The sequence below is a fragment of the Rhinoraja longicauda genome, chromosome 10, assembly GCF_053455715.1.
Source record: "Rhinoraja longicauda isolate Sanriku21f chromosome 10, sRhiLon1.1, whole genome shotgun sequence".
In the NCBI taxonomy this organism is placed as follows: domain Eukaryota; kingdom Metazoa; phylum Chordata; class Chondrichthyes; order Rajiformes; family Arhynchobatidae; genus Rhinoraja; species Rhinoraja longicauda.
In genome coordinates this window covers 5,614,585-5,639,433 of record NC_135962.1, presented here as the reverse complement: position 1 = coordinate 5,639,433, position 24,849 = coordinate 5,614,585, and the positions used below count along the sequence as shown (strand labels likewise).

At 45.3% G+C, this 24,849-nt stretch overlaps 1 protein-coding gene across 2 annotated transcripts in view; it reads right to left on the bottom strand.

Annotated features, from left to right (window-relative positions):
* zfyve1 (zinc finger, FYVE domain containing 1) overlaps nt 1-24,849 on the bottom strand; it is a 41,199-nt gene that overhangs the window by 4,822 nt on the left and 11,528 nt on the right. For both annotated transcript variants that reach the window (XM_078406131.1, XM_078406130.1), the window contains exons 3-8: nt 18,109-18,323; nt 14,034-14,140; nt 11,981-12,089; nt 9,090-9,187; nt 8,598-8,715; nt 3,330-3,500 (exon numbers count right to left, since the gene is read on the bottom strand). In XM_078406131.1, coding sequence (XP_078262257.1) covers nt 3,330-3,500; nt 8,598-8,715; nt 9,090-9,187; nt 11,981-12,089; nt 14,034-14,140; nt 18,109-18,323 — 818 coding nt within the window. The remainder of the gene's footprint in view (nt 1-3,329; nt 3,501-8,597; nt 8,716-9,089; nt 9,188-11,980; nt 12,090-14,033; nt 14,141-18,108; nt 18,324-24,849) is intronic.

Below are 24,849 nucleotides of genomic sequence, written 5' to 3'. Positions count from 1 at the left end.
AGGTGCTGTTCCTCCAGTTTGCGTGTTGCCACTCTCTGGCAAAGGTGGCCCAGGACAGAAAGATCAGTATGGGAATGGGTACGGGGTTAAAATGTTTAGCAACTGAGAGATCCAGTAGGCTTGGCAGATCGAGCACAAGTGTTTGGCAAAATGCTCGCCAAATCTACACTTGGTTTTCACCGATGTACAGGAAGCCACATTGGGAACAGTAGATGAGATTAGAGGAGGTGTGTGGGGACCTGTGTCTCACCTGGAAGGACCGCTAGGGTCCCTACGTGGGGGTGAGGGAGGAGATACAGGGGAAGGTGTTATATCTCCTGCAGTTGCAGGGGAAAATACCTGGGAAGAGGGGCGGTTTGAGTGGGGACAAGTGAACGGAGGAGTTGTAGACGGAGCAGTCTCTGTGGAAGGCTGAAAGAGGTGGATGGGAAGATGGACTGGTGGTGGGATCACCTTGGAGGTGACAACAATGTCGATGAACAAGATGTTGGATGCAGAGGTTGGTGGGGTGAAAGGTGAGGGAGGACCAGGGGAACTCTGTTTATCCTTGTTCCGTCTGGAAGGGGGAGCTAGAGCTAAACTGTGGGGCACAGAGGCGACCAGAGTTAGGGACAGTGTAAATAGCTCCTCTTGTGTAAGCCAGTGGTGGAAGCTGGCAGAGCTGATGAGAATGAAATAGTACTAATGTATGATTAGTGTAAAATGAGTGCTGGTTGGGCAATGTGGACTCAATGGGCCGAAGGGCCTGTGTCTCTACCGCATGACCTCATACTTATGTTGAAATCCTCCTCTCAGCTTCACCTAGCTGGTCTAACAGTTTCACAAATCCTGCTTTTCTCCAATCGGCTCCAATTTTTATTTAGTGCCTGTCCATATAGATGCCAGTCATTTAACCGTTAATAAATTGCACAAACTACGAATGGTTTTCTAGTTTTTAGTTTCACACCATTGTTAAATCCAGTTTTTCCCCCTTCTTCCTCAATTATTAGCTTGAAGCTCTGGTGCAGGCCCTGGAATTTGATTGTCAGCCACATGCCAATAAGCAGATTTGCAGCTGCTTTTGCAAATCTTCAATCTGATAGGAACAATCTGCACGTTGCAGAAGCTGGGCGAGATTACGGCCTTCGTACTGATGCATCTTCACTCCTTAAAACGCTCGCGTGGAAACCTCAGTCCGAGCACGTCATGCTTTAGTGCCATTGCTTTTCCTCACACCATTTCCTTTTCTAAGCTCTGGTTCATGAATTATTTTTTTAAGTAATTTCCCTGGACTGCCAAGTAAAATACTCTTTAACCCTACTGTGAAGACTGATCCATGTGATAGGTTTCTGTTCAAGACAGACCATCGCAATAGGTTCCAATTCTGCTTTCTGACAAGATTATGTCCCTCGCCAACTACAAATTTCGATGATGATGTGATCATTTCCCCCAGTGGATGCCTTCTACTGAAACTGCTAATTAACCTGGTCTCATTTCACATGACCCAACATTGTGGTTCCACAGTACATTTAGTTTAGTCTAGAGATACAGTGTGGAAACAGGCTCTTTGGCTCACTCAATCCGCGCTGATCAGCAATCACCCATGCGCTAGTTATACCCTACACACGAGGGACAATTTACAGAAGCCAATTAACCTACAAACTTGCACGTCTTTGGAATGTAACAGGAGAGTACCAACGTGGCCACAGGAAAAACGTACAAACTCCGTGCGGACAGCATTTGTGGACAGGATCGAACTCTGGACTGTGGTGCTGCAAGGCAGAAACTCTACCGTTGCACCACTGTGCTGCCCGCCCCAATTTATAGACAATAGACAATAGGTGCAGGAGGAGGCCATTCGGCCCATTTATCCCCACTCTTTGCTTTCTGTCTGTCAACCAATTTTCTATCCATGTCATTTGTGCCATTTTGCCAGAAACCAGTCCCAAATGACTGTGGGAACATCCTTCAGGTTACTTTGGTAAATCCAATTACCTTTGTGAATGATAAAATTTTAATCTTGCAAAATTATGGTGTTATCACTGTTCCTCCTGGTTAATTCTCTAACTGCGCTGCTAAGAGGGAGCACATAAACCATTCCCACAGGTAATTCATGTTCCCTGCAATCTTGTATTTCATCCATTTCAATGCTGTGTCCCATTCAGATGGACTAAGATCCTACTTTGCCCCGCCTACTAATGTTCTTTCACTGTTCTTTCTTTGTGATCATCAAAGACCCTGTAATATTTCATTCCCATCACTGGCTACCAAGCCTGCCAACAGCCACCTCCAATGACTTCATCTTGGTTCGCTTCTTTGGAGAGAAGGAATGGGTGATGTTTCGGGTCGAGACCCTTCTTCTGAAGAAAGATCTCAAGCCGAAACGTCACCCATTCCTTCTCTCCAGAGATGCTGCCTGTCCCGTTGAGTTACTCCAGCATCTATCATCGGTTTAAACCAGCATCTGCAGTTCCTTCCTACACATCTTTGTTCGAATCATTGGTTCATTTATTATTGTAACTTACTAATGCTTCATGCATTATGAAGCATTGGTACTAGAATCAGGCTTTGTGCCTCTAAATGCAACAACATTTTTCCTTGAATTTATTTTATTTAGACGTTGCTTGTAACATTTGGCTTTCCTATGCTCCTGTGTTTTCCCCTTAAATTTAAAATTCTACCCTCACCTGAACCCAGTTTTTTCCCCATCTCCCTCAATTATTAGCTTGAAGCTCTGGTGAAGGCCCTGGAATTTGATTGTCAGCCACAAGCCAAGGACAATTCTCTGAAGAAGGGTCTCGACCCGAAACGTCACCCGTTCCTTCTCTCCAGAGATGCTGCCTGGCCCGCTGAGTTACTCCAGCATTTTGTGTCTACCTTCGATTTAAACCAGCATCTGCAGTTATTTTTCCTACAGTTCTCTCTTCACTCAGTAATGGAGCCATTGTCCCTGAATCTGAACCCACATCTTCCACGCCACTATTCTCTATTTGCTCAATAATGGAGCATTATCCTAAACCCACATCTCCCATTATCACCCAGTCAGAACTCTCAACCATTACATCCAATACCAATCTGCACATGTAACGTTGTAACGTTTGTGATTGCTGCAAAGTTCGGCATTTCAGTACCGACCCTGGCCTTGAGTACTCAACTCAAAGTGAAATGCATGCCCTCATCGTTATTAGACGACAAGATGGTTGTCGCAGAGAGCAAATATACAGAGAGGAACTGGGTCCCGGGTGGGGTTTCGTGGTCTATGAGAAGGGACCGTCAGCGGACGTGGAAGATGTCCGCACGCCAGCAATGGTGTGGACAGAAAATACAAAGCCGCAGTCCCTGCAACTTACCATGATCTGGGAGTTTGGTCGCCAGTAGGAGGGCGCTATCTGATCCGTCAGCCAGGCTGTCACTGCTTTGGTTGGCTTGGCACCAAAGTCCGACACGGACTGCGCCATAAAATTCATTCCGTCCAGCAACCGGCGAGCAGCATTGTTATTGTCCTTCAGAAACCCGTCCGTCTGAAAAAGAAATAAGCCCCACTTTATTGGCACAATAGTGGATTATATAAGAGGAAAAACTGAAAACAATCAGTCAGTTGATAAAAGTAGTGACGCCAACGGCTGGCAGGAACCTTGGACCTGATGGCCTGCATCCCACTGGCTTAAAGCAAGTGACTGCAGGGAGAGTGATGGGCATATTTTCTAACAGTCCCTTGATTCTGGAGTGTCCCAGAGGATTGGAAACCTGCAAACATAATACAAACTATTCACGTGAGGAAGACAGAAAGTAGGAAAATGCTCATCAGAAAACTAAATACTGGAAATCCAACCTTAAAATAGATGCCGGAAATACTCAGCAAGTCAGGCAGCATCTGCGTAAAGAGAAAGAGAACTAACAATTCAGGTCAACGATCCTTCGGCAGAATTGGACAAAACAAAACAAGTTGTAATTTGCAGAGGGTGGTGGAAGGATGAGTAAGACCAAGGGAATATCTGTAAGGCGGCGCTCACTGCCTGCGGGGATAAGCTGTGAGAGGCCATCCGGTCGACCACGAAAGTTGCAGAGAATACAAAGTACAAGTAATAGAATGCAAAACCTTCCGACGGGTCAGGCTCCACTAGTGGAGGGAGGAAAAGCTGAGCCCAAAACTTACAGCAGAACTCGTTCATTATGATATAAACAGAAGCCAGTACAGTATTCACAAATTGCTTTTTTTTCTTCCCAGAACAAAAAAATTCTGTTGCAAATTTCTGTTTTCTATATAATGTAAGAGATGGTCATTTCAGCTCATCGAGTCACATTCTCCAGCTAATTTTCCCTATAATCTATTTAACCGATATTCCCCAAAACTCTCTGTGGATCCTACCACACACGGGGGCGATTCACAGCAGCCAATTAACCAAACATCCCACGCATCTTTGGGATGTGGGAGGATACCTATACAATCACAGAGAGTCAGTGCAAACTCCACAGCCGGGTCAAACCCTGTCAGCTCAGAGGTGGCAGCACTACGAGCTGAGCCACTGAGAAACAGAGGTCAAAAATATCCTAAAATTAGAGTGGAAGCACAGGGGTTCCTTGTGGACTGAACACGGATGTTCTGTGAAGCTAAACACAAAATGCTGGAGTAACTCAGTGGGACAGGCAGCATCTCTGGAGAGAAGGAATGGGTGACGTTTTGGCTCGAGACCCTACTTCAGTCAGGGGAGAGGGAAATGAGAGATATGGAAGGGTAAGGTGTGAAAACAAGAGATCAAAGAGGGCGAAGTTCAAGGAAAATGTATGTTATTTATACGTTTTTTTCTCTCAAGGGAGAATGACGGAAATTACCAAAAACCATAAGAAAATTTAGTCGAGGGTGAATGAAATTTTGTGATAAAGACTCGAGGGTGAATGACACTGAAATAGTTTAAGAAGCACTGCAATAGATCATTGTTGGCTCGGGGAAGCTGACAACGAAGTATAGAAAGTAAAATTTAATCAGGAGGACAGTCAAACTAAACGGAGAACTAGGATGGGGAGGGGAGGAGAGAGAGGGAAAAGTAGGGGTTACTTGAAGTTAGAGAAGTCAATATTCATACCGCTGGGTTGTAAGCTGCCCAAGCAAAATATCTTCTGTAAAGTTGTCAGCCAATCTGGTTTCACTCGGCCACATAGCGGGCACCGAAATCAGCACGACTACATCGGAAACACAAGTGAATCGGTGTTTCACCTGGAGAGCCCGTGGATGGTTGTAAGACCGGTGGTTCTATGAGAAAGCCCTTTGATAAGAATGAATGGCAGAGCTGGGAGAAGGGGAAATCCCTTTGAAATGTTGGGAGGAGGGGACTCCCTATGAAGGTGGCACCAGATTGGGAACACCAGCATCTTAGCTCCAGCGCATTCCCCAACTCGTGTCTAACAGGTAGGAGAACAGGATGGACGGGATTGCAGGGAGCTGGCAGAGATTCAATGGGCTACAAGGTGGTGGGAAGAAATGTTCGGAGGTGCACAGGTGCAGAATTCATGAATGAGGTGTGCCATGAACTCCATCTAATCTGTCAGTTTAAAACATCAGTGCCAACCTAGTTATTGTGTGTAAAGGAGCTTTGGCAGGGCATGGTATTAGGGGCCTCCTTCCTTCCTGGGTTCATCTTGTCACTCTTGGATTCTGGAGTTTGCTTGATTCACAAAACGTTAGCAGGCAGGTGCAGCAAGCAGCCAAGGTGGCAAACGTCACTGCGAAAGGGCTGGAACAGGGAGGTATTGTTACAATTGTACAGGGTGTTGGTGAGGGCTCACCCAGAGTGCTACACACTGTTTTGGTCCTCTTACTCTTGTGAGCACTGGAGACAATGCAAAGAAGATGCACCGGGCTGAATCCTGGGAAGAGATGGCTGCCCTATCAGGAGTGTTTGTCCAGCAGATGCTTGCAGCTAAAGAGGTTGCAAGTTTAGAAGAATGAGAAAGGACACCATATCTGAGGAACCATATCTGAGGAAGGATGTGCTGGCTCTGGAGAGGATCCAGAGGAGGTTTACAAGAATGATCCCAGGAATGAGTAGGTTACCCTATGATGAGCGTTTGTCGGCACTGGGCCTGTACTCGCTGGAGTTTAGAAGAATGAGGGGGGACCTCATTGAAACATATAGAATAGTGAAAGGCTTGGATAGAGTGGATGTGGAGAGGATATTTCCACAAGGGGGGGGGGGTGGGTGAGAGTCTAGGACTAGAGGTCATAGCCTCAGAATTAAAGGACGTTCTTTTAGGAAGGAGATGAGGAAATTTTTCTTTAGTCAGAGGGTGATCAATTTGTGGAATTCTTTACCACAGAAGGCTGTGGAGGCCAAGTCAGTGGATATTTTTAAGGCAGAGATAGATTCTTGATCAGTACAGGTGTCAGAGGTTATGGGGAGAAGGCTGGAGAATGGGGTTAGGAGGGAGAGATAGATCAGCAATGATTGAATGGCAGAGTAGACTTGATGGGCCGAATGGCCTAATTCTACTCCAATTCCTTATGACCTTATGATCACATCAAAACACAAAATCCCAAGGGGGCTGGACTGGGTGGGTGGACATTGAGATGGTTCTGGTGAGAAAATCTCAAACAAAGAAAAAAAGTTACAAGATAAGAGGTTGGTAATTTGAAAATTCCTTCTCAGACAATGGAATCTCTCTGGAATTCTCTACCCCAGAGAACTGTGGATGCTGAATCAATAGAAGTATTGAAGGTGGAGGTAGATACATTTTTGACAGATTGGAAAATAAACACCTATTGCAAATTGGTACAGAAAAGATTTGATGCCTGGGGTACATTAGCTGTGATCATGCCGAATGGCAAGGCAGGCTGGAAGGCCAAGTAGCCTACTCCTGTTGCTACCCAGTATAAAGCTGCTCCTAGATGTGGGCAGTTCCTTCTTCGAGAAAGCAATGGGTTTCCTTCAGTAGAAGATGGTGACTGCTTTGGTGAGGGAGCCTGGGATCAGCTTATGGAGCAGAATCCAGGATTAACAGGGATAACCTGGGAGGCCAATAAACACGAACAGCTGGGGTAACTCAGCGGGTCAGACAGCATCTCTGGAGAAAAGGAATAGGTGACGTTTCAGGTCAAGACCCTTCTCCAGTTTGAAGTAGGGTCTTGACCTGAAACGTCACCTATTCCTTTTCTCCAGAGATTTTGTCTGACCCACTGAGTTACTCCAGATATTTGTGTCTATCTTCGGTTTTAAACCAACTCCTGCAGTTCCTTCCTGCACTGAGATATTAATATCTCCCTCTCCCCAACCTCAAAGCAACATGGCCTTCTGGCAAGTGATAGGGAATCATCACTCATCCACAGTTGTGGGTAATTTGAAGAGGCACCAGGTTGAGGAGACACGTGCACCTTGGAGAGGCAAAGAGAGATATTGAGGCCACTTTCTTCACCTCCCCTCCTCTCCCCCTCCACCATCCCCCTTAAAAACCCTATTCATCTAGGTGTTGTGTAGGTATCCCGACACACATATTTAACTCTGTCGACCACCAAAGTGAAAGACAGCTCAGGTCACGTTGACCACTGTGTTCAAGGGAGGGATAAACTCTGACCCTGCAGAGCAACAGTATTTTGCACGTTATCATTCAGTTCCTTACAGTTTTAGTGCTGAGGCGCCACCCATCTAATCAGACACTTCTTGGCTGAAAAACTTGGCTCATGTACAAAAAATGATTATTTCACCAAGGCTTCGTGTTTTTGTTGAATTATATTGTAAACAAGAACCAACATCTTCAGGCAAGGCACGGAAGCACTGGCACTCCATTGTTTTAGGTTAGTTTAAAGATACAGCATTGCAACAAGCCCTTCGGCCCACCGAGTCTGCAGCGACCAGCGATCATCCATCCGTACACTAGTCCTATCCTACACACATTCGGGACAATTTAGAGAAGCCAATTAACCTACAAACCTGAAGACAGACACAAAATGCTGGAGTAACTCAGCGGGACAGGCAGCATCTCTGGAGAGAAGGAATGGGTGACGTTTCAGGTCGAGACCCTTCCTCATCTTTTTTTTAGTTGAGAGCTACAACGCGGAAACACGCCCTTCGACCCACCAGGTCCACACCGACCAGCTGAGAGTCAGGGGAGAGGGAGCCATAGAGATATGGAAGGGTAAGGTGTGAAAACGACAGATCAAAGGGATCGAAGTTCACGGAAAATGTACCCTTGTGTCCACTGTTTGTTGCATCTTCAGAGATCAGGCACATTTTTACAGATGCGATTTCTATTTCATTATTATCTTATGAGATTTATTTTAATACTTCTGCTATTACTTCCTTAATAAGAGATTCCAACATTTTCACGATGACCGATTTAGATTAACCAGCCTACGGTTTCCTATTACAAAAAGAAAATACACAAAAAAAGCAGGAAAGACAACACCTGTGGAAGAAGAAACAAGTTAGCCTTACAGATTGAAAACCTTTCAAAACTGTAAAAGAAAAGTTATTTTGCAGGGAGATTGGGGGAAGAAATGACCGAACACAAATCACGGTGAAACAAGACAGCGGTTCCTCTAGTTCCATTGTTTTGGATAATAAATGTGGTTCAGTACAAAAAGTAACTGTACGTTTACACAAAGAGATTTAATAAGCATTACTCACTCCAGACCAAACATGCTCAATTTCTGTTCTTACTACGGTGTCCACTGGATCTTGGTTGCCAAACCAATATTGCCGACTCCGATAAATGATCCCACAGTTGCAGCATTCAATCACATATCTGCAGGACACAATGAACTTGGTAACCAATTCAGTATATTCTCTAGTTTAAAAAAAAATTGGTATGAGAAAACTAAACACCATCCACTGATTTTCTACAATATTTTATTGGTGGTTTGAACAGCGTTTCTGCTCTAGAGAGACCTGTCGGAACGGTTATAGTCTTGATGTTAAGTTTGATTGATTGAAAGATACAACGTGGAAGTTGACCTTGTGGTCTATTTTGGTGGAGGTAGATCTTTTGGGCCCAACGAGTCCACACTGACCATCGATCGCGCGTTCACACTCGTTCTCTGTTGACAAATTGTCGCATCCACTCTGGACAATTTACAGAGCCCAATTAACCGACAAACCTACAAAGTATAATAGACTCACCCTGACCAGGCATAGATGGCAAGACCCAGCCAAGGAGAATCTGTGGAAGCAGATGTTTTTGGCACCACGATTACTTCTTTTCCACGCTCATAGCAAGCCTGTAAAGAAAATTTAATTGTGGGTTCCAGTTTCAAACAAGCCCTGCCTCCCAGAAAGCATTTAAGACATATTGATTATTAAACAATGGTTATTGAAAAAGCAATTCCTCCTCAGCTGCTCAGGACCCAGCGACAGGGTGCTATTTACACTGACATAGGTGATGTCAGCCTAAACACCTCGGATGTGGAATCTGCGGAATTCTCTGCCTCAGAAGGCAGTGGAGGCCAATTCTCTGAATGCATTCAAGAGAGAGCTAGATAGAGCTCTTAAGGATAGCGGAGTCAGGGGGTATGGGGAGAAGGCAGGAACGGGGTATTGATTGAGAATGATCAGCCATGATCACATTGAATGGCGGTGCTGGCTCAAAGGGCCGAATGGCCTACTCCTGCACCTATTGTCTATTGATGCCACAAAAAGCTTCCGGATTGGAAGGACAACACAAAGTTGTTTGAAAAGTGCCATCGCGTGATATGGGCTGGAACGTGTCAAGTTTGTGGTAACCTGGTGAAACTGGGATAGGGCTGGGCTCTCATGACCTGCTGGCACTCAGTGCTCGGGCAAGATCATAGCTAAGGTCAGCCCGATGGAAGCAGACTTTCATTTGGAAAAATGTTTCATTTATGCTGGAAATTTGAATAGCAGGAATAAAACAAAAAAGCCAACGCAAATATTTTAGGTACAAAGATTTTGTTATTGGATATGGACTCAGTACAAATGTGCACACAGCATAATATAATTGAGCTGTGAAGATATAGGGGGAGGGCAGACCAAGTCACACGTGTGTGTGTGTCTCTGGAAAACCTGCATCTCATTCAGACTTTATCTTGCTCAAACCAGCATTCACCACATAAAAGATGGAACTATTTCCTTGACATCAACTGATTGCAAGAGCTTAATTTTAACAATCGAGAATGTAACATGCATAAAATACAACAAACAAATACACATACATTTATATTGTGCTTTTATGGTTGAAAATGTCAAAAAGGGTTTGAACTAGAAAATTCATACTGGAAGTGTCAAGGACTCCACAAAGATAGTTCCTCTCAGACACACCTGACGGAGAACCTAAAGATAGACACAAAAAGCTGGAGCAAGTCAGTGGGGCAAGCAGCATCTCTGGAGGAAAAGAATGGGTGACGTTTCGGGTCTCAACCCGAAACATCACCCATTCCTTCTCTCCAGAGATGCTGCCTGTCCCCGCTGAGCTACACCAGCATTTTTATGTCTATCTTCGGTTTAAACCAGCATCTGCAGTTCCTTCCTACAGAGAATCTAAAGACCCACCAACAACAATAGTCAATAGACAATAGGTGCAGGAGGAGGCCATTCGGCCCTTCGAGCCAGCACCACCATTCAATGTGATCATGGCTGATCATTCTCAATCAGTACCCCGTTCCTGCCTTCTCCCCATACCCCCTGACTCCGCTATCCTTAAGAGCTCTATCCAGCTCTCTCTTGAATGCATTCAGAGAATTGGCCTCCACTGCCTTCTGAGGCAGAGAATTCCACAGATTCACAACTCTCTGACTGAAAAAGTTTTTCCTCATCTCAGTTCTAAATGGCCTACCCCTTATTCTTAAACTGTGGCCCCTTGTTCTGGACTCCCCCAACATTGGGAACATGTTTCCTGCCTCTAACGTGTCCAACCCCTTAATAATCTTATACGTTTCGATAAGATCTCCTCTCATCCTTCTAAATTCCAGTGTGTACAAGCCTAGTCGCTCCAGTCTTTCAACATATGACAGTCCTGCCATTCCGGGAATTAACCTAGTAAACCTATGCTGCACGCCCTCAATAGCAAGAATTGCTATAACAACAGGAGGCATTCTCTGTACATCTGGATAGGCCGAGAGTGCAGCATAGTTAGTACCTGTGAATAAGTTCTTGGTTTCTCCACACAAAGCACCAGGACCCATTTGATGAGAAAGGCCTGGAAGTCCACAAACTGATTCACCACAAACACCAAGCCTTCCTGGATTGAACACTTCCTAATGCCACGATGGAAAAGAAACAGCTTCCAGGCACCAAAAGGCTAAGATTCAACAGGAAATCAAGACCTAAGAAACCAATTTTTGGGTGGGAAGAGCCGAGGAGGTCCACTAACATGGGGGATTCTTCAGCGCTGGCAAGACCATGCACAGCTAAACCAGGGACAACTCTACCGAAGGTCAAAAATGCCCAAAAGATGGAAGGCAGTCAGCATTTGCTACAAGAAACAAGCTGAAGAACACAGCAACTGTAATTCTTTCACTGGTGTGAGCTTCCCAGCCCTTCCCTCAACAAACCACCTCACTCAGCCTCACTTGAGGTGGTCAAGTTGTCCATAGGGTCTAAAGCAGCTGGTAAGTATAGATGCTCTTCAACTATCAACAAGCTTCCCCGAGAACATTAGTTTACATAATTTAGGAAAGGAATTTACAGAAAATTTGAGGCACAAATCAATTATAAAAGCCAAAGCTTTGTTGCACAAGGAAGGGTTTTCAGTCACTTTACATTCTCCCCTAACATTTCTGCCACAATTTCCAATTGTACTTAAAATCACACCTTCATCCATCTCCTCACATTCCTCGGGCTTAGCCTCGCCTATGATATGCTACTGCACTTAAAGCGCAACAGAAAAGGAATAGGTTAAAATATATTTTCCAGCACAATTTATAAAATATATTGATCCATCATCATTTTAAAGTGTGGAACTATTGCCCTTTCTGTGTATATTCACCTCATCTTTAAGCGTTAGATTTAAACGCCAGGAGTATAATGGAAAATATCAAGCTGGCAAATACACTCACCTTGCAAGTATACACCCTGTTATCGTACTGGTGTGAATAACTGCAACGGCTTTGGGAGTCATGAGGAATTCCATCCTTTGCATGGTTCATACTGTTCTTGCAGCCAACTCTTTACAGAAATTTTGAAGCGTGAATCAGTATAAATGCAACAGCTTTGTTGCACAATAAACAGACCAACATCACAATATGGAGCACATCATATCTGAATATTCAAAGTATCACAACAAAATTTCAACAGCCAGTCTGAGGAATAGTGTGCTTCATTTTTGACCATTACAATTTATATTTTCTTTTGGGTGGTGCAGCGGTAGACTTTTTTTAGATTTAGCGATACAGCGCGGAAACAGGCCCTTCGGCCCACCGGGTCCGCGCCGCCCAGCGATCCCCGCACATTAACACTATCCTACACACCCAAGGGACAATTTTTTTTTTTTTACATTTGCCCAGCCAATTAACCTGTACGTCTTTGGAGTGTGGGAGGAAACCGAAGATCTCGGAGAAAACCCACGCAGGTCACGGGGAGAACGTACAAACTCCATACAGATGGCGCCCGTAGTCAGGATCAAACCTGAGTCTCCGGCGCTGCATTCGCTGTAAGGCAGCAACTCTACCACCCTTTAGGTAGAGTTGCTGCCTTACAGCGAGTGCAGCGCCGGAGACCCGGGTTCCATCCTGACTACGGGCGCCGTCTGTACGGAGTTTGTACGTTCTCCCCGTGACCTGCGTGGATTTTCTCCGAGATCTTCGGTTTCCTCCCACACTCCAAAGACGTACAGGTCTGCAGATTAATTGGCTTGGTAAATGTAAAAATGGTCCCTAGTGAGTATAGGATAGTGTTAGTGTGCGGGGATCGCTGGTCGGCGCGGACCCGGTGGGCCGAAAGGGCCTGTTTCCACGCTGTATCTCTAAATTAAACATACGAACCTTCAATGCTTCTGAATACCTGAATAGGGGTTAGTGAACCCTTCCCCAATGTTTAGCTTAGTTTAGAGATACAGCACGGAAACAGACCCTTCGGCCTACCGAGTCCACACCGACCCCCGCACATTAACACTACCCCATTAACACGATCCTACTTACACTAGGGAGAATTTACATTTATAGCAAGCCAATTAACCTACAAACCTGTACGTCTTTCGAGTGTGGGAAGAAACCGAAGGTCTCGGTCACGGGGAGGATGTACAAAGTCCGTACAGACAAGCACCCCTACTCGGGATGGAACCCGGGTCTCTGGCGCTGTAAACGCTGTACGGCAGCAACTCTACCGCTGCGCCACCGTGCCGACCCTGTTCCACCAATATCTATGTGAAAGTCAAGATCAGCAACTTGGATTTACTCACCAGCTGAATCCCTGAGCTGTTTCTAGAAATCAAATCAGTAAGATACTGACGTCTTAAAAACAAAAATGCAATCCAAACCTTTTCTTACACCTGACGTCCGTCTCCAATGCGCCAATGACTGGAGATGTGTGAAGCCCAGTCAAGTTACTTGGAAGGCAAGGCTTGTTCAAATGAGACTAAACCTTTCAATGAGCAGTTCCCATTCAAGGGCTCTGCTTTTTGAGCTCCTGTAACAACAGGAGACTGCATTGTAAAGTTTATGCGGTTTTGTTAGGAATCTGGATTAAAATATGCCATTGCACTCAAGGCTCTGGGCTTGTGAAAATCATCTCCATGATGGATGACCAATTCCATTTGGCCATAAGCAAAACAGCGTTTGGGTTAACACATCACTTGAATGGAAGGCTGCACACCAAGGGCTGAAAGATAGGATTAACATGGATGGATATCTGCTGTTTGGCACTGACGTGTCAGGCCGAATGGCCTATTTGCATGCTGTATAACACTATATTCAGGATATAGTTGAGTAATAATCCTCATGAGTACTATCCTGATTTAATAACTTCATCCCAATGAGGTTCATTAAGCCAGCTGTCCATTGGTAGATATGGGGCACAATCTCAGGTTCATCCTAAGAGTACTTCCAAGTACTAGTCTGCTTGCCCTACTAAACATGCACGAAAGCAACAACCTACGATTTTTGATATACTTACCCACAACTGAGACATGTGCAAGAGCAAGTAAAATACTCGTCAGGAAAGAAGCAGCTGTAAGCAATTCGATCATCTGCGATTTCTCCACAGAAACGTTCACTCAAAGCCTAAAGGAAATAAAATTGAAAATACGATAATTTAGCATGGTCATTGTTCTCTCATGCAATAAAAAACAGGCAGTCATAGAGTGATACAGGAAACAGGCCCTTCTGCCCAACTTGCCCACACCGGCCAACATGTCCCAGCTACACTAGTCGCACCTGCCTGTGTTTGGCCCATATCCCTCCAAACCTGTCCGATGCATGTATTTCATACTGTTTGTCAACCAGTCGACACAATCGCCACTGAAATGATCTACAACCCAGGAAAGCCAACAAGAGTCAACCATTTTACTATAACTTCTCAATATTAATCACGTTGTAGAAGTAACTGACTAAAAAAAAAAAAAATGGAAATGCAAAATAATGAGGAAACTAAGAATGCTGCCAGGATTAGAAGGTATTAGCTTTAGATTTTACATTAGACGAGATACAAAGTGGCCCTTCGGCCCACCGAGTTCTCGCCGACCGGCAATCATCCTGTACATTATTAGCACAATCCTACACACTCGGGACAATTTACAATTTTTACAGAAGCCAATTAACCTACGTCCTTGGAGTGTGGGAGGAAACCAAGGCACCTGGAGAAAACCCACGTGGTCGCAGGACGAATGCACAAACTCAGTACAGACAGCACCCATAGTCAGGATCAAACCCGGTTCTCTGGCGCTGTAAGGCAGCAACTCTAATGCCTCCCTATAAGGAGAGGTTGGAAAAACTAGGAACGTTTTCTTTGGAGCATCGGAGGTTGAGGGGAGACCCGATAGAAGTATATAACATTAAATTAGTCATACTTAGTGTAGACAGTCAGAACCTTTTTCCTCTAGGTGGAAAATTCAAAGACTTGAAGGCATAACTAAGATCAGTGGAGGAAAGTTTGAAGGAGATGTGTGGGGCATTTGTTTTACATAGAGAGAGGTGGGTACTTGGAATGTGTTGCTAAGGGTGGTGGTGCAAACAGATATGATGGTGGCATTTAAGAGATTTTTAGAAAGGCACAGACATGAAGGGAATGGAGGGATATGGAACAAGTGCAGGAAGAGGAGATTAGTTTAACTTGCCATCATGTTTGGCACAGATATTATGGGCCAAAGGGCCTTATCCTGTGTTGTACTGTTAAAGCAATAATAAATATCTGACAAATAAATGAATGGCCAGAGAACAATGCGATGTTGACAACCACATCTGAGGAGGGACTGGTGACCAGAACATTTGGACCTTCCAGCCTTGCAGTAGGGGAAATGGAGTAATGAACTGCAAGGACAGGTGTTGATGGGAAGAATGCGTACAACCTCAGTAGTTGCAAGGGATCCAGAAACGTTGACAGTGCTTATGTTAAATAGATCTCATTGGTCTCCATCTGGGCTGACATCTGGCCAGATTCACAACTATATATAGGAAGGCCTCAGCTAGAGACTCAGCACCGTACCGTGCAGAAATAGGGCCTTTTGGCCTACCTCGTTCACGTTGCCTGCAATAGCCATCTGAGCAAGCCTCATTGGGCCTACAACGCTCAACGACATTCCTATCCCAGTAACTGCCCAAGCGTCTTTTAACTGTATCTGCCTCCACCATCTTCTCCATTCCAAATGTTCACCACCATCTGTGTGGAAAAATCTGCGCCACAGATCGCCTTTAAAATTTTCCCGTCTCACATTAAACCTGTGCCCTCCGGTTCCAGGTTCACTTGCTCTGGGAAAAAGATTCGGATCATCCGCCAATATCTACGCCATAAATCTATGCTCTTCATAGTTTTATAAACCTCGGTAAGATCGTACTTCAACCTTTTAAGTTGCAGCCTCGCCAATGTCTCCTCATAACTACAGCCCTCCATGGCAAGCAACCTGGTGAAATGCAGAAACAAGGAACTGCAGATGCTGGCTTACACAAAAGAACACAAAGTGCTGGGGTACAGGTGAGGCACAGAGGAAGGGTGGTGGGGGGTAGGGGGAGAAAGGAGACAGGGAATGAGGAGGTTGTCAGAGGTTTCCTAAAATTGGAGAATTCAAATGTTCATACTGTTGGATCGTAAGCTACCCAAGCAGAATAAGAGGTGCTGTCCCTCCAGTTTGCGTGCGGCCTCACTCTGGCAGTGGAAGAGGCCCAGGACAGAAAGGTCAGGATTGGAATAGGAGAGTTAAAATATATACATTTTAAATAAAAAGGAGAGTTAATATGGTGAATATCTGCACTCTCTCTATTGTAAATATATCGTTCCTGTAGTGTGATGACCAGAACTGTACACAATACTTTAAGTGTGTTCGAACCGATGTTTAGACTTCAGATACAGTGCGGAAACAGGCCCTTAGGCCCACCTATTCCACGCCGACCAGCAATCACGCCTACACTATACACCTGTACTGTACACTTACATCTCTCTGTTCTGTAACTCTCCAGGGCTCCAGCATTTATTGAGCAAGTCCTGCACTGGTTTGACATGCCAAAGTGCAACACCACACACCAGTCAGAGTTAAATCCCATTTGTCATTCCTTGGTGCACCTTGCCAACTGATCCAAGTTCTTGTTGTGAACTTAGATATCCTTCCTCACTGTCTATCCATCTACTGTGCCACTCATTTTGGTGTCATTTGAAAATTTGCAATCAATGTTAACTACATTGTCATGCAAGTCACTGATAGAGATAACAAACAGTGAAAACCAGCAATGACCCTTGTGGCTCCAGTGGTCACAAAGAACAACCCTCCACAACCACCCTTGACTCCCACCTTCAGGCCAATTCTGAATCCATTTTGCTCACCCAATTGGATTCTATGCAATCTAACCTTCCGGACCAGCCTATCATGCAGATTTTCTCAACTGATGAATTCGTGAATTTAACTTGTATTACACAACCAGAATTGGTTATAACTCAATTTCAATCAGGAACTAGAATACCACCAAAAAGTTACTTCAGAAATTAACAAGCAGAAAAAAAAATGCTGTCATGGGCAAAAAAAAATAGCCTTGGGAAAGGAAAGAACCTAATTCCATGTAACCGACGCGGGAGTTTCGATCGTCCAGACGCGAGGGCCTCGGACAGTCGGCAGCAGCGACTGCGGACGGTTCAACAGCCCCGACTGCGGGTGAACAAAGAGGAAGGTGATTGATCTTTAATACCTTCCATCACAGTGAGGAATGTGGAATCCGCTGTGGTGGATGTTCATGTTAAGTTTTATTTTACGTGACTGTGTGTCTTGTTGCTTTTTACTTAGTATGGGTGTATGGTGACTCAAATTTCACTGTACCTTAATTGGTGCATGTAACAATTAAATTGAATCTTGAACCTCCCCTCAGTAATTCGACACCACTACTTCTTAAGAACACAGCTGTTTGTTTCATTGCAGGTAGCCATGGAAATTGACTTCTCATGGCAGTTCTTCAATGACACTCACAATGCAACAGTGCAGGAAGGAACTGCAGATGCTGGTTTACACCGAAGGTAAAAAACACAAAATGCTGGAGTAACTCAGCGGGACAGGCAGCATCTCTGGCGAGAAGGACTGAAGACGGGGCTCGACCAAAAACGTCACCCATTCCTTCTCTCCAAAGATGCTGCCTGTCCCGCTGAATTTCGCCGGCATTTTGTGCCCATCTTCTCACAATGCAGCATGCTGCCTTTAATAGCTCTCACATAAACCATTGGCTGTTAAAAAGCTAAGTTCCCATCGTTTAGCAACAAATCTTGAAACTTTTGTTTTCGTTCCACTGCCCAAACCATTTACGGTAGCTGAATAAAGCAGATTTTAAGAAACTCAAACTCAACTTCCTCCTCATCGGGTTTCAATCTTGTAGCTAAGACATTAATTATGTTAGAAATGAACCTAAAGACCCCACCAAGTAAAATCAATCCCAGGTCAAGGTCAGCTCGAAGTGATCACTTATCAGGATGTTTGCACTAGTTTGCTTAATAGATGCCACAGCACCCAAATTACAAAGGATTTTTAATGTTTGTAATTAGATTTTAACCCGTGCCTTACTTTCAAAGCTTTAAAAATGATTCCTGGAGGTCTGGGAGAACGGGTTGTGTTGTTGTTCAACTGCTGCTCAACTGTCCACAATAATCCAGAAAAATCTGTTGGAGGATTATACGTTCTGGTTCCTTTATACTGTATGGAACAAAAGGCTTCAGGAAAGCGTCCGAGTTTATGGAATCGCTCCTGCAACAGTTTCTCTGGCAGCTCAGAGGGTCCATCTGCAGAGAGAATATAAGTTTAATGCAAAGCACCAACCTACAAGTGCATTTAGTCATTAGGGTACTGTTTTGTTTTTAGTTCAGAGAGACACAGCGCGGAAACAGGCCCTTCAGCCCACCGAGTCCGCGCCGACCAGCGATCCCTGCACATTAACAATATCCCACGCACACTAGGGACAATTTACACTTATACAAAGCCAATAAGCCTACAAACCTGTACGTCTTTGTAGTGTGGGAGGAAACCGAAGATCTCATATAAAACCCACTTGGTCACGGAGAGAACATACAAACTCCGTACAGACAGCACCCGTAGTTTGGATGGAACCCGGGTCTCTGGCCTGCAAGCAATGTAAGGCAGCAACTCTACCGCTGCGCCGCCATGCCGCCTGTACTGAAACAGGCTCATCCGCCCACCAGGCCCTCATTGATCATCAACCACTCACCCGACACCAATTATCAGCGTTCCCACATTCTCAGCTCCCCCACCTTCTATCACTCACCTACACATCAGATTCACAATTTACAGAGGCCAGTCAATCTATCAACCTGCGCAGTTTTGGGATCCAAGAGGGAACAGAAGCACCCAGAGGAAATCCACCCGGTCAGTGGTAGAACATTCACGGATAGTGTGTGGTGTCTAGATGGAACTCGGGCCGCTGGAGCCGTGAGACAACTGTCCAAGCCCCAGTGATGGGGGGAATTAATATTCACGATGGTATGAAAGTACAAATCAGGCAGGCTTACTCTGTCTAGGACGGTGTCGAGTATTGGAGTTGCACTTATCCAGGTAAGCAGAGTGCTTGACTACATTGAAGGTATTTATTCACAAAATGCTGGAGTAACTCAGCAGGTCAGGCAGCATCTCGGGAGAGGAGATGCTGCCTGACCTGCTGAGTTACTCCAGCATTTTGAGAATAAATACCTTCGATTTGTACCAGCATCTGCAGTTATTTTCTTATAGTGCTTGACTACATGTTCCTTATTGGTCATAGAAAGGATCAGGGGTGTCAGGAGGTGATTTACACCCGGTTTTTGTCCTGCTCTTGGAGCCCCATTATTTGTGTAATTTTGTGCAGATGAATTTCTGATCAATAGTGAAGTTCAGAATGCTGATGGTTGGAGGGTTTGGCTGTCGGTGGAGATGGTCTCTGCCTGACCGCTGTGTGAGGCACGGATTACTTGCCATTGATCAGGCCATGTCTGCATGTGGTCAAGGCCTTGTGGCTGGCCCAGACTGCTGAGTTGAAAATGGGATTGAACATTGTGCGTACATTCAGCGTCCATCCCCAGACCTTGTGCAGGAAGGAACTGTAGATGCTGGTTCACACAGAAGATGGACACAAAATGCTGGAGTAACACAGTAGGTCAGGCAGCATCTCTGGAGAAAAGGAATGGGTGATGTTTCGTCGATGACATTAGGTGCCCCTCAGTCGCAACAGGGACAGAGTCCCCCTCGTCATCACCTTTCACCCCATCAGCCCTCGCACACAGCACATAATCCTCCGACATTTCCGCCACCTCCAAAGGGATCCCACCACTAGTCACATCTTCCCATCTCCACCCCTTTCCGCTCTCCACAGAGACCGTTCCCTCCGCAACTCCCTGGTTCACTCGTCCCTTCCCACCCAAACCACCCCCTCCCCAGGTACTTTCCCCTGCAACCGCAGGAGATGCAACACCCGTCCCTATACCTCCTCCCTCCACTCCATCCAGGGACCCCGACAGTCCTTTCAGATGAGGCAGAGGTTCACTTGTACCTCCTCAAACCTCATCGACTGTATCCACTGTTCTAGGTGTGGACTCTTATGTATCGGTGAGACCAAATGCAAAGCTGGGCGATGATTTCGCTGAACACCTTCGCTCAGTACACCCTGGCCCACACATTCCCCCGGTTGCCACACTTTAATTCCCCCTGAATTCAGTCTGAAGAAGGGTCTCGACCCGAAACGTCACCCATTCCTTCTCTCCAGAGGTGCTGCCTGACCCGCTGAGTCACTCCAGCATTTTGTGTCTACCTTCACTTTAATTACCCCTCTCATTCCCGTACTGACAATTCTGTCCTGGGGCACCTCCACTGTCAAGAGTGAGGCCAAACGCAAATTGGAGGAACAGCTTGGACAGCTTACACCCCAGTGCTACAAATATTGAATTCTTTAATTTTATGTAACCCTTTCATTCCCTCTCTCTCTGTCGTCGTCCCCACCCTAGTTGCCCGACTAGTTTCACTGCCGGCTTGCTTAGTTTCACTGTGCCCTTCTTACCAGCTCTTCCACAGCCAACAATGGACCACCATTGAGGGCTCCACCTTTCCTCGATCATCCCTTGCTGGCCCTGATTTGTTCTTTTCGTACCTTTCTTCTTTTGTTCTTTGTACCTCCGCATACCCACAGTTTCCCTCTCCCCTGACTGAGGCTGAAGAAGGGTCTCGACCCGAAACGTCACCTATTCCTTTTCTCCAGAAATGCTGCCTGACCTGCTGAGTTCCTCCAGCTTTTTGTGTCCACCCCCAGACCTCATGTTGGTTGGTAAAGCAGCTGAAGATGGTTGTGGTCAAGTAACTGTCCTCAGAGGTGCCTGCAAGGACATCCTGGGTCTGGGATTATTACCTCCAACAACCACAACCTGTGAAGGAAACCATTAGCACATTCTCCCTTCGATGCCGAGTAACTTAAATTTCAGCAGAGCTCTTTGATGCCCTGTTCCTTTAAAAATGCTCTTGAATAACACCTCCAGTTTCTATTCAAATCGTTCACAAGCAAGCTAATAATTATTACCTTATTTCAAATGAAGGTTGGGGTTTGTGTCAAACAGCAACATTTGCTTGATTATTTTTAGACTTCACAAGTCCCAGTGACTCAATGAATCTTAAAATATTTATTGCCTTCTATGTGAATCTAATTATCTTACGAAAACATTGATGAACCCTGTGCTGGACACTTATTTCCTTTGTTTGTCTGTTAGCTCAGATCAACCGCAAACAAAAATCAGATTTGAGTGCAAAAAAGACCATTCTGTGTCCCTTCAACCAACCAGGTCAAACCAACATACATGACTAATTCTAGCAGCTAGCTGAGAAACCACGTGCGTTACCTTATCAACATCCTGTTAAAACTTAGTATAAGAAGATAACTGCAGATGCTGGTACAAATCGAAGGTTTTTATTCACAAAATGCTGGAGTAACTCAGCAGGTCAGGCAGCATCTCGGGAGAGAAGGAATGGGTGACGTTTCGGGTCGAGACCCTTCTTCAGACATGTTAAAACATAGTCAATGTTTACTGTTTCCTCATTAAATCAATCACCAAAATGCTCCAATATAATCAAATATCACCCATATAATCCAATTTCACCCATATAATTTGGTGTTAAATGAGACAAATACTTCCCTGATTTATGCTTCTGGGTGATTTATTGTATTCCTGATAATTTTCCAAGTACATTTCATAATAATTGTACTCCAAAATACATCACATTCCTTTATCACTGAATCCAAATCCCAGTGGTCACAACCCAACAGCGAAACGAGCTCACAAAGTGCTGGAGTAACTCAGCAGGTCAGTCAGCATCTCTACAGAACATGGACAGGAGACATTTCGGGTCGGGACTCTTCTTCAGACGGATTGTGTTGGAGGGTGGGATGACAAAGGTGGAAGAGAGGAGGTGCAGGATAAAGCCTTGCGGGTGACAGGTAGTACGTGAGGGGGCCCTACCTCACCTGTATCTCCCTATCACCTGCATCTTTGCGCCTTTTATTTTGTAAAGAAACATCTGCAATTCCTTTCTTCTACCATTTTCGTGCAATTTATTTGTTCTTGTAACGTGGATGACATTGGCAACGTCAGCATTCACTGTCCATTCTCCACTGCCTTCTCAACTAAGGGGCTGTTCAGAATTAACCATGCAGGGGTATCTGGAGGCACAAGATGACTTCATGCAGGGGTAAGATAACCATGCAAGATAACCGTGCAGGGGTAAGATAACCATGCAAGATAACCATGCAGGGGTAAGATAACCATGCAAGATAACCATGCAGGGGTAAGATAACCATGCAAGATAACCATGCAGGGGTAAGATAACCATGCAAGATAACCATGCAGGGGTAAGATAACCATGCAAGATAACCGTGCAGGGGTAAGATAACCATGCAAGATAACCATGCAAGATAACCGTGCAGGGGTATCCGGAGGCACAAGATGGCTTCATGCAGGGGTAAGATAACCATGCAGGGGTAAGATAACCATGCAAGATAACCGTGCAGGGGTAAGATAACCATGCAGGGGTAAGATAACCATGCAAGATAACCATGCAGGGGTAAGATAACCATGCAAGATAACCATGCAAGATAACCGTGCAGGGGTATCCGGAGGCACAAGATGGCTTCATGCAGGGGTAAGATAACCATGCAAGATAACCATGCAGGGGTAAGATAACCATGCAAGATAACCGTGCAGGGGTAAGATAACCATGCAGGGGTAAGATAACCATGCAAGATAACCATGCAGGGGTAAGATAACCATGCAAGATAACCATGCAGGGGTAAGATAACCATGCAAGATAACCATGCAGGGGTAAGATAACCATGCAAGATAACCGTGCAGGGGTATCCGGAGGCACAAGATGGAGTCACATCTGTCTGGAGGCCAGACAGATGAGGATGCAGAAGATAGACACAAAGTGGTGGAGTAACTCAGCGGGTCTGGCAGCATCTCTGACCCAAAATGTAACCCGTCCTTTCTCTCCAGAGATGCTGCCTGACCCACTGAGTTATTCCAGCACTGTGCCCATCTTCGGTATAAACCAATATCTGCCGTTCCTTTCCACACAGATAAGGACGCAGAATTTCCCTTCCTAAAAAGTCAGCAAACAAATGGGTTTTTAGAACAATTCGGTAGTACATTCTGTCACTGAAGCAAGATTCCATATCCGCCTCAATGGGACCAGTGGTTGAGACTTGGATGAAGGGTCCATAACTCTACATTGAAATCAAAGTAGTGATTTCTGCTGACCTTGCAGGATCCGCTTGCCTTACACTCTGCACCTTGGCTCCCTCTCCATCCAGCCCTCTCCCCCCAGACTCTGCATTGTCATATTATTCTAACATTTCCAACACACTCCAACAGGTTTACAAATGGACACAAAATGTTGGAGTCTGTCCCTCTCTTCCCCTCCTCCTTCCCAGATCTCCCTCTATCTTCCTGTCTCCACCTATATCCTTCCTTTCTCCCGCCCCCCTGACATCATTCTGAAGAAGGGTCTCGACCCGAAACGTCACCCATTCCTTCTCTCCTGAGATGCTGCCTGACCTGCTGAGTTACTCCAGCATTTTGTGAATAAATACCTTCGATTTGTACCAGCATCTGCAGTTATTTTCTTATACTCCAGTATTTTGTGTCTATCTTTGGTTCTGCAGTTCCTTCCTACAAGTTTACAAGTGGGTTGGCAGAAGATTAAGATGCCATTGAACGTATCTATGGTTGCCGCTATTGTCGAGCAAACCAAAAATAAAACATCTTAGCCCAGCACCACATCCATGAACATAAAAATACAAAAGGGTACGGCAGGATAATTACTTTGGAAACCAATTGAGCTCCTTGTAATAAACAGATGCTCCCCGACTTACGATGCTTCGACTTACGATATTTCGACTTTGCAATGGCGCAAACGCTGGGCAACGGCTGCGAGCCATAGCTCGCTTCCGGCCACATGATCAGGTGTATTAAATGCATTTCGACTTACGATATTTTCAGTTTACGATGGGTTTATCGGAATGTAACCCCATTGTAAGTTGGGGAGCACCTGTATAAAAAAAGAGCTTAAGTTTCCAAGGGCCGTCTGGCAACACAGTCGACTGCAGGTGGTGAAGTCCGGAGCGAGTCCGGTGAAGTCCCTACCACGCGAGTCACCTCATGCCACTGATCCAGTGGCGAATGGTGCAGAGATTCTCATGCTTCATGGACCTCTGCTTTAGCCCAGGTGGCGAATCTCACTATTAATCCATTGGTACTGAATTCAAGCAACTTCCTGGAGACAAAGAGCAAGCTGCAACTGCCATTGAGTGAGTAAATCACGGAAAATTACAAAACCAAGTGTCTTGAATAGTTCTAGTGCTTGCAACTACATTGCTGCTCCAACAACATACACTCGGATACTCATATTTTACCCTACTCAACCATTACCATAAATATCTCAGACAAGCTGTTGCAGATGAAACAGATTTTTTGGCGAGGGGGAAAAGATTTTATGCTGAGGTGAGAAATGACTTTAAAGGGTGGGGGGGGAGAAAGATTTTGACAGTGAGGGAGGTGAGATTTTAACGGTGAGGGGGGAGGATTTAATAGAAATCTGAGGGGGAACTTTTTTTTGACACAAAGGTTGTTGAGTACATGAAACGAGCTACCAGAGGAGGTAGACACAAAATGCTGGAGTAACTCAGTGGGTCAGGCAGCATCTCAGGAGAGAAGGAATGGGTGACGTTTCGGGTCGAGACCCTTCTTCAGACTGATGTCAGGGGAGGGGGCGGGACAAAGA